The following is an 11,152-nucleotide window of genomic DNA, read 5'->3' on the forward strand; positions in this document are numbered from 1 at the left end:
GGGACTGGGAGCCAGGACGCCTGGGTTCTCTCCCTGGCTCTGAGAGGGGACTGGGGTCTGGTGGGTTAGAGCTGGGGCAGGGATGAGAGTCAGGACTCCTGGGTTCCCACCTCCGCATAGTGAGAGGAAGCACTGACTCTACAAGGATTTTCTGGATAAAGATAAAACCTCTTTTATTTAAATAGATTTTTCTTCCTCTCAATCCTGTACAGAATTGGTCTGAATCTCACGCTGGCACCGGGGTCCCCTGCATCGGGGCCCGTTAAGCAGCTTAGATAAGGTACCTCAGTCTCAGCCCAGTAAGCCACACCTTGGGGAGCGTATGAGGGGCTGGAAATGGGGGGGCTAGAGCCCCCCAAACCTCATCCCCACCTCATGGGCTGGTACTGAGGGGAGCCCAGCTCATGGCAATACACAAGTATTTACACCTACAGAGACACGGCTGATCCTTGAAAGGGACCAGAATCCAAACCTCTAGCGGGGGAGGGGGAAGAACTGGGGGGGAGGCAGGGAGGGACTGGGAGACAGGACTCCTGGGTTCTTTCCCCAGTTCTGGGAGGGGAGTTGGGTCTTAGTGGTTGGGGTCTGGGAGTCAGGACTCCTGGGTTCTATCCCCAGGTCTAGACACCTGTAAAACCAGGTCAACTCTGATCTCAGCTGGCCACTGGCCCAGCTGCCTTAGGCTGAAGTGGTCCCCATGGGTGGGTCCCCATCCCGGCAGGGAGATGCCGGGTAAATCCAAGTCTTTCAGCAGCTGCTGTTGCCAGCGGTGCCCCTAGGGGGTGCTGGGTTCTGTGGCTGCTCCTCTGGTTGGAGCTGGGGATCGGGCTGCAGCCAGGGGTGCAGGAGAAGCTGCTCCAGTGTGGGTCGGTCTGCAGGCTCTGGGGACAGGCACCACCGGATCACATCCTGGCAGCCTGGGGGGCAGGGGAAAAATGAGAAAGGAGGTTAGAGAGAACCCAGGACTCCTGGCTCCCAGACCCCTCCCACCAATGCTGTACCCCCACCCGACTAATCATTTTGGACAGGGGGGTGAGTGTGAAAGAATGAAAGGAGATGAATGTGTCGGGGTGCAGTACCCCAGAGGGCCAGCAGGGGGCAGTGCTGGGCGTAGGGAGCGCTGGGCGTAGGGGGCGCAGGGCCCCGGCGGGGGGCAGCGCTGGGCGTAGGGCCCCGGCAGGGGGCAGCGCTGGGCGTAGGGGGGCGCAGGGCCCCGGCGGGGGGGCAGCGCTGGGCATAGGGGGGCAGCGCTGGGCATAGGGGGCGCAGGACCGCGGCGGGGGGAAGCGCTGGGCGTAGGGGGGCGCAGGGCCCCGGCGGGGGGCAGCGCTGGGCGTAGGGGGCAGCGCAGGGCCCCGGCGGGGGGCAGCGCTGGGCGTAGGGGGCAGCGCAGGGCCCCGGCGGGGGGCAGCGCTGGGCCCCGGCGGGGGGAAGCGCTGGGCGTAGGGGGCAGAGCTGGGCATAGGGGGGCAGTGCTGGGCATAGGGGGGCAGTGCTGGGCCCCGGCGGGGGGCAGCGCTGGGCGTAGGGGGCAGCGCTGGGCCCCGGCGGGGGGAAGCGCTGGGCGTAGGGGGCAGCGCTGGGCGTAGGGGGCAGCGCTGGGCCCCGGCGGGGGGCGCTCACCGTCAGACAGGGGCTCCGGGAAGTGGAGCTGTGCGGCCAGGATCTCCTCGTCCCGCTGGAAGGGGACGTCACCGCAGGCCATGTCGTAGAGCAGGATGCCCAGGGACCAGACGGCCGCCGGCAGCACGTGGTACTGCTGCAGGCCGACCCACTCCGGGGGGCTGTACACACGGGTGCCTGGGGGAGGGGGGGCACACAGGTTAGCAGGGCTACCTCCCGGAGGTGGGGAGAGAACCCAGGCGTCCGGGCTCCCAGCTCCCCCCCAGCTCTAACCCAGCAGCCCCCACTCCCCTCCCAGAGCCAGGGAGAGAACCCAGGTGTCTGGGCTCCCACCCAGCCCTGCTGTAACCCACCAGCCCCCAGTCCCTTCCCACAGCCAGGGAGAGAACTCAGGCGTCCGGGCCCCTCACCGTCGAACTCCGTGCAGACCGAGTCCCTCAGGAGGGCGCCGGACCCGAAGTCGATGAGCTGGAGGCGGCCGGTGTGCAGCTCCACCAGGATGTTCTCGTCCTTGATGTCCCGATGCGCCACCCCCCGGGCGTGGCAGTGACCCACGGCCTCCAGCACCTGGCGGAAGAAGCGCCGGCTCTGCCCCTCGGCCAGGGGCCCCCGCTCCGTCACGTAGTCGAAGAGGTCCTGGCAGGGCTCGGGCCGCTCCAGCACCAGGAGGAACCCCTCGGGGGTCTCGTACCAGTCCAGCAGGCGGATCACGCCCCGATGCCCGCCCCTGGCACACACCCGCTTCATCAGCATCACCTCCTGGGGCACCCGGAGGCCGCTGGGCTGTGGGGAGAGAGAAAGGGGGGAGACTGAGGCTGGGCCTTATGCTGCAGAGCCAAGGAGAGAACCCAGGTGTCCTGGCTCCCAGCCTCCCCCTGCCCTAACCACTAGATCCCATTCCCCTCCCGGGGCCAGGGAGAGAACCCAGGAGTCCTGGCAGTCACGGCCGGGCGCTGGGGGGTGCCGTGCTGCAGGGGGCAGTAGAGGTTGTAGTGATTTCTATGATAAAGCACCTTCAGCCCATAGACCCGCCCCCTTTATTTGGACCCAATCGGAAAGGAGGAGTCTGGGTTTAATTTGCATAAACCCTTGTCCAAGGATCTAAGTGCCGTTTTGAGGACCCCAATGGGAATTTGCTGAGCTTGTCCCCTCGTTAACCTCCCCAGGCCCACAGTCAGGACACAGACTCAGCGTGAGTCATCAGGTGGAGCTTTCCAAAGGGGAAGCAATTAACCAGCAAGAGCACCCTGAGCTAACGAGTGGAGTCTAGGAATTAGCTCCTAAACTAAATGACCCCCCCACACACACACATCCAATCATTGCCTCAGGCCCCCTCCCCACAAAACTTACCAGCTTGGACCAGTGGGTCACTTTGTTCTTCCCAACGTGTTTGATGGCAACCTGCAGAGAGAGACAGAGATCAGGCCCCTGCCCCATTCCCTGAGCCAGCCAGTCCTGCCCTGGGGCTGGAGCCCCCCAGAGGGGACAGGCCCCTGCCCCATTCCCTGAGCCAGCCAGTCCTGCCCTGGGGCTGGAGCCCCCCAGAGGGGACAGACCCCTGCCCCATTCCCCACACCCCTGGGGCCAGCCGGTTTTCTCACCTGCAGTCCATCAGCCAGCCGGTGACCAGCATAGACGGTCCCGAAGCCGCCCTTCCCCAGCAGCCCCCCAAGCTGATACACAGCATCAAAGGCGTCTTTGTCCTTCCCTGGGGAGGGCAGAATGTTACTCTCGTGGAAAAGAGAACCCAGGTGTCCTGGCTTCTAGCCCCCACTCCCTCCCCAGAGCCAGGTGTCCCCCCGCCCCAGCCCAAGGAATGAAGTGGGAGACAAGGGCAGGGGCAGTTCTGCAGAGGGGGAGCCAGGCATGCGTGGCGGGCTCGGGGGAGATGAAGGGCCCCCAGAGAGACCCGGGGAATGATACAGGGGAGAGGAGCCCCCCCAGGACCCCGGGAGGGGGGGGGGAGCTGTGGAAGACAGAGACAGACACAGGCAGACCAGGTGTGAAAGTGAACGGAGAGAAATGGGGAATGTGGAGGGGAGGGGAGGGGGCAGTGGGGCAGGGGAGAGGCCCGTGGGGCAGGAGGGGGCAGTTGGGAGGGTGTCACCTCTGGGGCAGGGGAAGGGGGGCAGCGGGACAGGAGGAGGGGAGGGGAGGGGAGGGGGCCGTGGGGCAGGAGGGGACAGTGGGGTGGGAGCTGTGGGGCAGTGGTGCAGGAAGAGGAAGGGGGCCGTGGGGCAGGAGGGGACAGTGGGGTGGGGACTGTGGGGCAGGAGGGAGCCACAGGGCAGGAGAAGGGAGGGGTGGGGGCTGTGGGGCAGGAGGGGGCAGTGGGCAGGGTGTCACCTCTGGGGCAGGGGAAGGGGGGCAGCGGGGCAGGAGGAGGAGAGGGGAGAGGGCCCGTGGGGCAGGAGGGTGCTGTGGGAAGGGAAGGGGAGGGGGCCGTGGGGCAGGAGGGGGCCACAGGGCAGGAGAAGGGAGGGGTGGGGGCAGGAGGGAGGGAGGGAAGGGGGCTGTGGGGCAGTGGGACGGGGACAGGGGCAGGAGCAGGGGGCCCAGGGGCCGGGTCTCACCTCCGGGGCAGCAGCGCCCCCCCGTGGCCTGGGGCAGCATCGCGCCCCCCCGCGCCCCGCAGCCTCGGACCCCGCAGCCGCCCCGAGCGCAGCCCCGGACCGACTCGCGCCACGCCGCGCGGCTCCCTCGCGACCATCGCGCCGCCAGCCAACCAGCGCCGGCCTCATTTGCATGCCCCGCCCCGCCGGCCGCTGCGGCGGGCGGGCGTCGAGGTGATTTTCCAGGAATCGGGGCGCGGGGGGGGGGCGGGAGCGCGGGGGCGGGAGCGGAGCCGTCCCGGTTCCTGGGAGCTCGGTCGCGGCCAAACCAGCCGCCGCGGCGCCTCGCACGTCCCCTCACCCTCAGCGAGGGGCCGGCTGCGCCTCGGGAACTGCTCGGGCAGGGAGCGAACCCAGGCGTCCGGGCTCCCAGCCTTTCCCAGAGCCAAGAGGGAACCCAGGCGTCCGGGCTCCCAGGGGACATGTCAGCTCTCCACTCTCACCCTGCAGCCCCCAGCCCCCCCGCCCCCAGCCCGGCCCGTGCCCCTCGCTCCCGACCCGCAGCCCCCAGCCCCCCAGCCCCGCTGGTGCCCCTCGCTCCGGACCCGCAGCCCCCCCCAGCTCGGCCGGTGCCCCTCGCTCCCGACCCGCAGCCCCCTGCCCCCCCCAGCTCGGCCGGTGCCCCTCACTCCTGACCCGCAGCCCCCTGCCCCCCCCCCCCAGCCCCGCTGGTGCCCCTCGCTCCCGACCCGCAGCCCCCCCCAGCTCGGCCGGTGCCCCTCGCTCCCGACCCGCAGCCCCCTGACCCCCCCAGCTCGGCCGGTGCCCCCTGTCACGGAGTGTGGGGGAGTCCAGGCCCTGCACCCCTCTTCCTGGGATTCACTGAGACTCTCAGCAGCCAGTAAAACAGAAGGTTTATTGGACAACAGGAACACAGTCCAAAACAGAGCTTGTGGGTACACCCAGGACCCCTCAGTGAAGTCCTTCTGGGGGAGCAGGGAGCTTAGACCCCAGCCCTGGGGTTCCCTGTGTTCCTCCACCCAGCCCCAAACCGAAACCAAACCCACCGAGCAGGTTCCCTGCTGCAGCCTCCATCCACATTCCTGGGCAGAGGTGTCACCTCCCCCTCCCCCTCCCGGCTCAGGTGACAGGCTCTCATGTCTCCCGTCCCCAGGGCACATTCCCAGGTCAACACTCCCCCCTCCCTGCTGCGTCACATCGTCACATCTCTCCCCCCTTCGAGACTGAACGGAGCGGGGTCACTGTGACCAGTGACCTGGGGAAGTTCGGGGCCCCCTCTCCGGGACGGTGCGTCCGCTATCAGGTTGGCACTTCCCTTCACGTGGACCACGTCCATGTCGTAATCCTGCAGGAGCAGGCTCCACCTCAGGAGCTTGGCGTTGGCTCCTTTCATCTGGTGCAGCCAGGTCAGGGGAGAGTGGTCGGTGTACACGGTGAAGTGTCGCCCGAAGAGATAGGGCTCTAGTTTCTTGAGGGCCCACACCATGGCCAGGCACTCCTTCTCGATGGCCGCGTAGTGTTGCTCCCGGGGTAGCAACTTCTTGCTCAGGTACACGATGGGGCGTCTCTCCCCCTTTTCATCCTCCTGCATTAACACCGCCCCCAGTCCCGTGTCGGAGGCGTCGGTGAACACCACAAAGGGCTTGTCAAAGTCTGGGTTTGCCAGAACTGGGCCACTGACCAGAGCCTCCTTCAGCGCCCGGAAAGCCTCCTGGCACTGCTCGGTCCAGACCACCTTGTCTGGCTTCCCCTTCTTGCATAGCTCAGTGATGGGGGTGGCTATGGCGCTAAAGTGGGGCACAAATCTTCGGTAGTATCCTGCCATCCCAATAAAGGCTTGGACCTGCTTTTTGGTGTGGGGAGCAGGCCAGTCTCTGATCACCTCCACCTTGGCCGGTTCTGGCTTTAGGCGGCCGCTCCCCACCCGATGGCCCAGGTAAGAGACTTCGCCATCCCCACCTTGCACTTCTCCGCTTTGACAGTCAGCCCAGCCCCCTGGAGTCGGTCCAGCACTTGTCTAACCTGGGACACGTGGTCCTCCCAGGTCTGGCTAAAGACACAGATGTCATCAATATACGCCACGGCAAAACTCTCCATCCCCCTCAGGAGCTGGTCCACCAGGCGCTGGAAGGTGGCCGGCGCTCCCTTGAGGCCGAAAGGCAGGGTCAGGAACTCATAGAGCCCCAGAGGGGTGATAAAGGCCGATTTCAGCCGGGCATCTGCATCCAGCGGCACTTGCCAGTAGCCCTTTGTAAGGTCCATGGTGGTAAGGTACCGAGCTCCTCCCAGCTTGTCTAGGAGCTCGTCCGGCCTGGGCATGGGGTAGGCATCCGATACAGTGATGGCATTGAGCTTCCGATCGTCCACACAGAACCGGACCGACCCATCCTTTTTGGGGACCAGCACCACCGGCGAGGCCCAAGGGCTGGCCGATGGCTGGATCACCCCCAAAAGCCAGCATGTCCCGGACCTCTCTTTCCAGGTCCTGAGCAGTTTTCCCCGTGACTCGGAAGGGGGAGCATCTTATCGGCGGGTGCGACCCTGTCTGCACCCGGTGGACAGTCAGATTAGTGCGTCCAGGCTGGTTGGAAAACAGCTGTCGGTACGGATGCAGCACCCCCCTGACCTCAGCTTGCTGGACAGGGGTGAGCTGATCCGAGAGGGGGATTGTTTCCAGGGGGGAACCAGCTCTGGTCCCAAGGAACAGATCTACTAAAGGGTCATCTCCCTGCTCCTCCCACTGTCCACACACGGCCAACACCACATTCCCCCTGGCATAATATGGCTTCATCATATTCACATGGTACACCCGGCGGTGGTGGGCCCGGTTCGACAGCTCCACCACATAGTTTACCTCATTGAGCTGCTTGACGACCTTGAACGGGCCCTCCCAGGCGGCCTGTAGTTTGTTCTTTCTCACGGGGATGAGAACCATCACCGGATCCCCGGTGGCGTAGGCACGGGCCCGCGCCGTGCGGTCATACCAGACCTTCTGCTTCCTCTGGGCTCTGGCCAGATTCTCCCTGGCCAGGCCCATGAGTTCAGCCAGTCTCTCTCGGAAGGTCAGGACATACTCCACCACTGACTCTCCATCGGGAGTGGCCTTCCCCTCCCACTCGTCTCTCATCAGGTCCAGGGGGCCCCTCACCCTCCTTCCATATAACAGTTCGAAAGGCGAAAATCCGGTAGACTCCTGGGGCACCTCCCTGTACGCGAACAGCAGGTGAGGTAAGTACTTGTCCCAATCCTGCGGGTGCTGGTTCATAAAGGTTTTCAGCATCATCTTTAGCGTCCCGTTAAACCTCTCCACCAGCCCATTGGACTGGGGGTGATACGCTGAGGCCCAGTCATGCCGGACCCCACATTTCTCCCACAAGCACCGGAGCAGGGCCGACATGAAGTTGGAGCCTTGGTCTGTCAAGACTTCCCTGGGGAACCCCACTCGGCTGAAAATGGTCAGGAGCGCATCTGCCACGGTGTCTGCTTCAATGGAAGCTAAGGGCACTGCCTCGGGGTAGCGGGTGGCGAAATCTACCACCACCAGAATGTATTTCTTCCCCGACCGGGTCGTCTTGCTGAGAGGCCCCACGATGTCCATGGCCACCTTCTGGAAAGGCTCCTCTATGATGGGCAAAGGTCTCAACGCCGCTTTCCCCTTGTCCCGGGCCTTCCCCACCCTCTGACAGGGGTCACAGGATCGGCAATACTGCCGGACGGTGGTAAAGACCCCGGGCCAGTAAAAGTTCTGTAGCAACCTCTGCCGGGTGCGCCGGATTCCCTGGTGCCCTGCGAGGGGGATGTCATGGGCCAGGGACAGGAGCTTGCGGCGATACTTCTGGGGGACCCCAAGCTGCCTCCTGATCCCACAGGACTCCCCTTCCCCTGGGGGAGCCCATTCTCGGTACAGGAACCCCTTCTCCCACAGGAACCTCTCCTGGCAGCCTCTCCTCATGGTCCGTCCCACACTGAGGTCGGCCAGGTCCCTGAGCTTCCGCAAGGAGGGATCTTTCCTCAACTCGGCCTGGAACTCAGCGGCTGGGGAAGGGATGGGGCCCGGTTCCCCCTCCGTGGCCAGGTCTGAGGCCTCAGCCTCTCTGAGCCGTGCCCCTCGGAGCTCCCTCCCCACCAGAGTAGGGTCTCGCGCCTCCGGTGTGGTACCCTCCCCAGGGTCAGGTCGCAGTGCCCCTCGCCGGCTCTGGCTACGGGTCACAACCAGGGCGGTCTGGGGGTCGCTTGGCCAGTCCTCTAGTTCCCCCCCAATCAAAACTTCAGTGGGCAAATGGTGGTGCACGCCCACATCCTTGGGGCCCTCCTTGGCCCCCCATTTCAGGTGTACCCTTGCCACGGGCACCTTGAATGGGGTCCTGCCCACCCCCGTCAGGGTCAGGTAGGTGTTGGGCACCACCCAATCTGGGGCCACCACCTCGGGCTGGGCCAGCGTCACCTCCACGCCCGTATCCCAGTATCCATTGACCTTCCTCCCATCCACCTCGAGGGGAACAAGGCACTCTCTCCGGAGGGACAGCCCCGCACCCACCCTGTAAACCGAGCACCCTGAGTCCAGAGCACCCAGCCCTCTGGCGGAGCTGGCCGGGGGTACTCTTCCCTCCTGAGCAGGTGATAAACTGGCAGCCCCCCTTGCCTGGGCCGTCTGCCCCTCGTCCAGCTGGGTCCCTACCCAGTTAACCCTGGGTAGGTTGGGTCTGCTCAGTCTGTCCCTGAGCCCGGGGCACTGGGTCCGTACGTGGCCTCTCTGGCCACAGTGATAGCAGCTCAGGTCACGTTGGTCCCCTCGAGCGGGTCGGAGGGGCCCGACGCCAGGCGTTCCCCTTGGGAGGGGGTTCTCCCGATTTCCCCGCTGGGAGGCCCCATGGTGACTCTCTCTCTGCATCGGGGGGGGGCCTGTTCTTTTGGGACTCCTCCTTGCTACCCCCTGACCGACTGTTCACAAACTCGTCGGCCAGCCGCCCTGCGTGTTGGGGGTTCGCGAGCTTTTTGTCCACCAGCCACAGCCTCAGGTCGGAAGGGCACTGTTCATACAGGTGCTCCAGTACGAACAGGTCAAGCAGGTCCTCTTTAGCTTGGGCCCCCGCTGTCCACTTGCGGGCATATCCCTGCGTCCGGTTGACCAGTTGTAGGTAGGTGACCTCAGGCGTTTTACGCTGACTCCGGAACCTTCTCCGGTACATCTCGGGGGTCAGCCCAAACTCACGGAGCAGGGCCTGTTTGAACAGTTCATAGTCCCCTGCCTCCGGCCCTGTCATCCGGCTGTAGACCTCCACGGCTTTGGGGTCCAGTAAGGGGGTGAGGAACTGGAGCCTGTCTGCAGGGTCAACCCTGTGCAGCTCGCAGGCATTCTCAAAGGCCGTCAGGAAGCTATCTATGTCCTCCCCCTCCTTCCGCTGGGCCAGGAAGCACTTATCAAAGCTCCTTGCAGTCTTGGGTCCCCCCGCACTCACCGCAGCCGGGGCCCCACTGCTCCTCAGCCTGGCCAGCTCCAGTTCACGCTGTCTTTGTTTCTCCTTCTCCTGACGCTCCCTCTCCTTCTCCTCCTGCTCATGTTGACGTTGTTTTTCATGATCCTCCAGCTCCCTCATTTTCCTCTCCCTCTCCCATTCCAGCCGCATCCGCTCCAGGGACGGGGAGCTCCGCCGGGAGGATCCCCTGCTGGCTGCTGGGGTCAGGGGGCCCTCGGTATTTGCTGGGCTTCCCACAACCCCTCCCCCAGGCCTAGGTAGGAAGGGTCTCGGGATGTCCTGGGCAGCAGTCTGACCCCTCCCAGCCCGGTCAGGCCCCAGGGCCCACGCTGCGTCCCCCGGGCGGCTTCCCTCCGGGACAGGGATCGGGTCATCCAAGCGATCCCTCTCCTCCAGCTGGGCAATCAGCTGTTCCTTGGTGGACCTCCCGACGCGCAGCCCCCTCTGCCTGCACAGCTCCACCAGGTCGCTCTTAAGGCGTTTAGCGTACATCTCCCGGCTGGCCACTCGCAGGCCGGGCAGCTGTCCACGGTTTCCAGGAAAAACCCCAAGGGTGCCAGTCCTTCTTGAGGTCACCACCTCTTTGCCAGGGTCGAGCTGCAGACTCCTCCGCCCCTGGGACCGCTCGCTGTGATCCCCCGGGGGACCCTGTTACTGCAAAAGTCCTTCTCTCTGGTCACACACTCCCAGGGGTTAACCGCCCCCTGAAACCGTCTCTCTCTGAATCTTCAGCACGCCGGGTCCCCGTCAATCCTGCTTCGTTTTACTGCTCCCCAGTCACTTACTGCAGGAAGCGCCGTTCACGGGGTGCAGTACATCCCACCGCTGCCACCAGGTGTCACGGAGTGTGGGGGAGTCCGGGGCCTGCACCCCTCTTCCTGGGATTCACTGAGACTCTCAGCCAGCCAGTAAAACAGGTTTATTGGACAGCAGGAACACAGTCCAAAACAGAGCTTGTGGGGACACCCAGGACCCCTCAGTCAAGTCCTTCTGGGGGAGCAGGGAGCTTAGACCCCAGCCCTGGGGTTCCCTGCGTCACTCCACCCAGCCCCAAACTGAAACCAACCCCCCCAGCCGGCTCCCTTCTCCAGCCTGTGTCCACATTCCCAGGCAGAGGTGTCACCTCCCCTTCCCCTCCCGGCTCAGGTGACCGGCTCTCAGGTCTCCCCTCCCCAGGGCACATTCCCAGGTCAACACTCCCCCCTCCCTGCTGCGTCCCATCCTCACACCCTCACTCCCGACCCGCAGCCCCCCCAGCTCGACCGGTGCCCCTCACTCCCGACCCGCAGCCCCCAGCCCCGCCGGTGCCCCTCACTCCCGGCCCTGCAGCCCCCGCTAGCCCGGCCCTGGCCCCCCCAGCTCTGATCTAGTGGCTGGAGTGCAGGTTGGGAGCCCGGATGCCTGGGTTCTCTCCTGGCTCTGGGAGGCATGTGGCATGGCCGTGAAGGGGGTGTCACCCCTGCAGGGCCCCTGCTGCCC

General features: G+C 65.1%; 1 protein-coding gene across 1 annotated transcript; it reads right to left on the reverse strand.

The window, feature by feature from the left end:
* Nucleotides 1-569: 569 nt before the first annotated feature.
* PIM2 (Pim-2 proto-oncogene, serine/threonine kinase) lies at nucleotides 570-4,333 on the reverse strand. The gene is made up of 6 exons (XM_074937461.1): nucleotides 4,301-4,333; nucleotides 3,225-3,353; nucleotides 2,974-3,024; nucleotides 2,034-2,406; nucleotides 1,624-1,800; nucleotides 570-917 (listed from the first exon to the last, which is right to left on the reverse strand). The coding sequence occupies exons 1-6, from the start codon at nucleotides 4,331-4,333 to the stop codon at nucleotides 748-750; spliced, it is 933 nt and encodes a 310-aa protein (XP_074793562.1). The 3' UTR covers nucleotides 570-747.
* Between the last annotated feature and the right edge of the window lie 6,819 nt (nucleotides 4,334-11,152).

This window comes from Natator depressus, chromosome 23 (genome assembly GCF_965152275.1).
Source record: "Natator depressus isolate rNatDep1 chromosome 23, rNatDep2.hap1, whole genome shotgun sequence".
Lineage (NCBI taxonomy): Eukaryota > Metazoa > Chordata > Testudines > Cheloniidae > Natator > Natator depressus.

Excerpts from the sequence above, each read along its gene's own strand:
- PIM2 (XM_074937461.1), bottom strand. The coding sequence starts at position 4,333 with ATGGTCGCGAGGGAGCCGCGCGGCGTGGCGCGA. Across the intron at positions 3,025-3,224 it reads GGCTGGCTGATGGACTGCAG|GTTGCCATCAAACACGTTGG; the intron begins GTGAGAAAACCG and ends CTCTCTCTGCAG. Across the intron at positions 918-1,623 it reads CCCGGAGCCCCTGTCTGACG|GCTGCCAGGATGTGATCCGG; the intron begins GTGAGCGCCCCC and ends CCTGCCCCCCAG.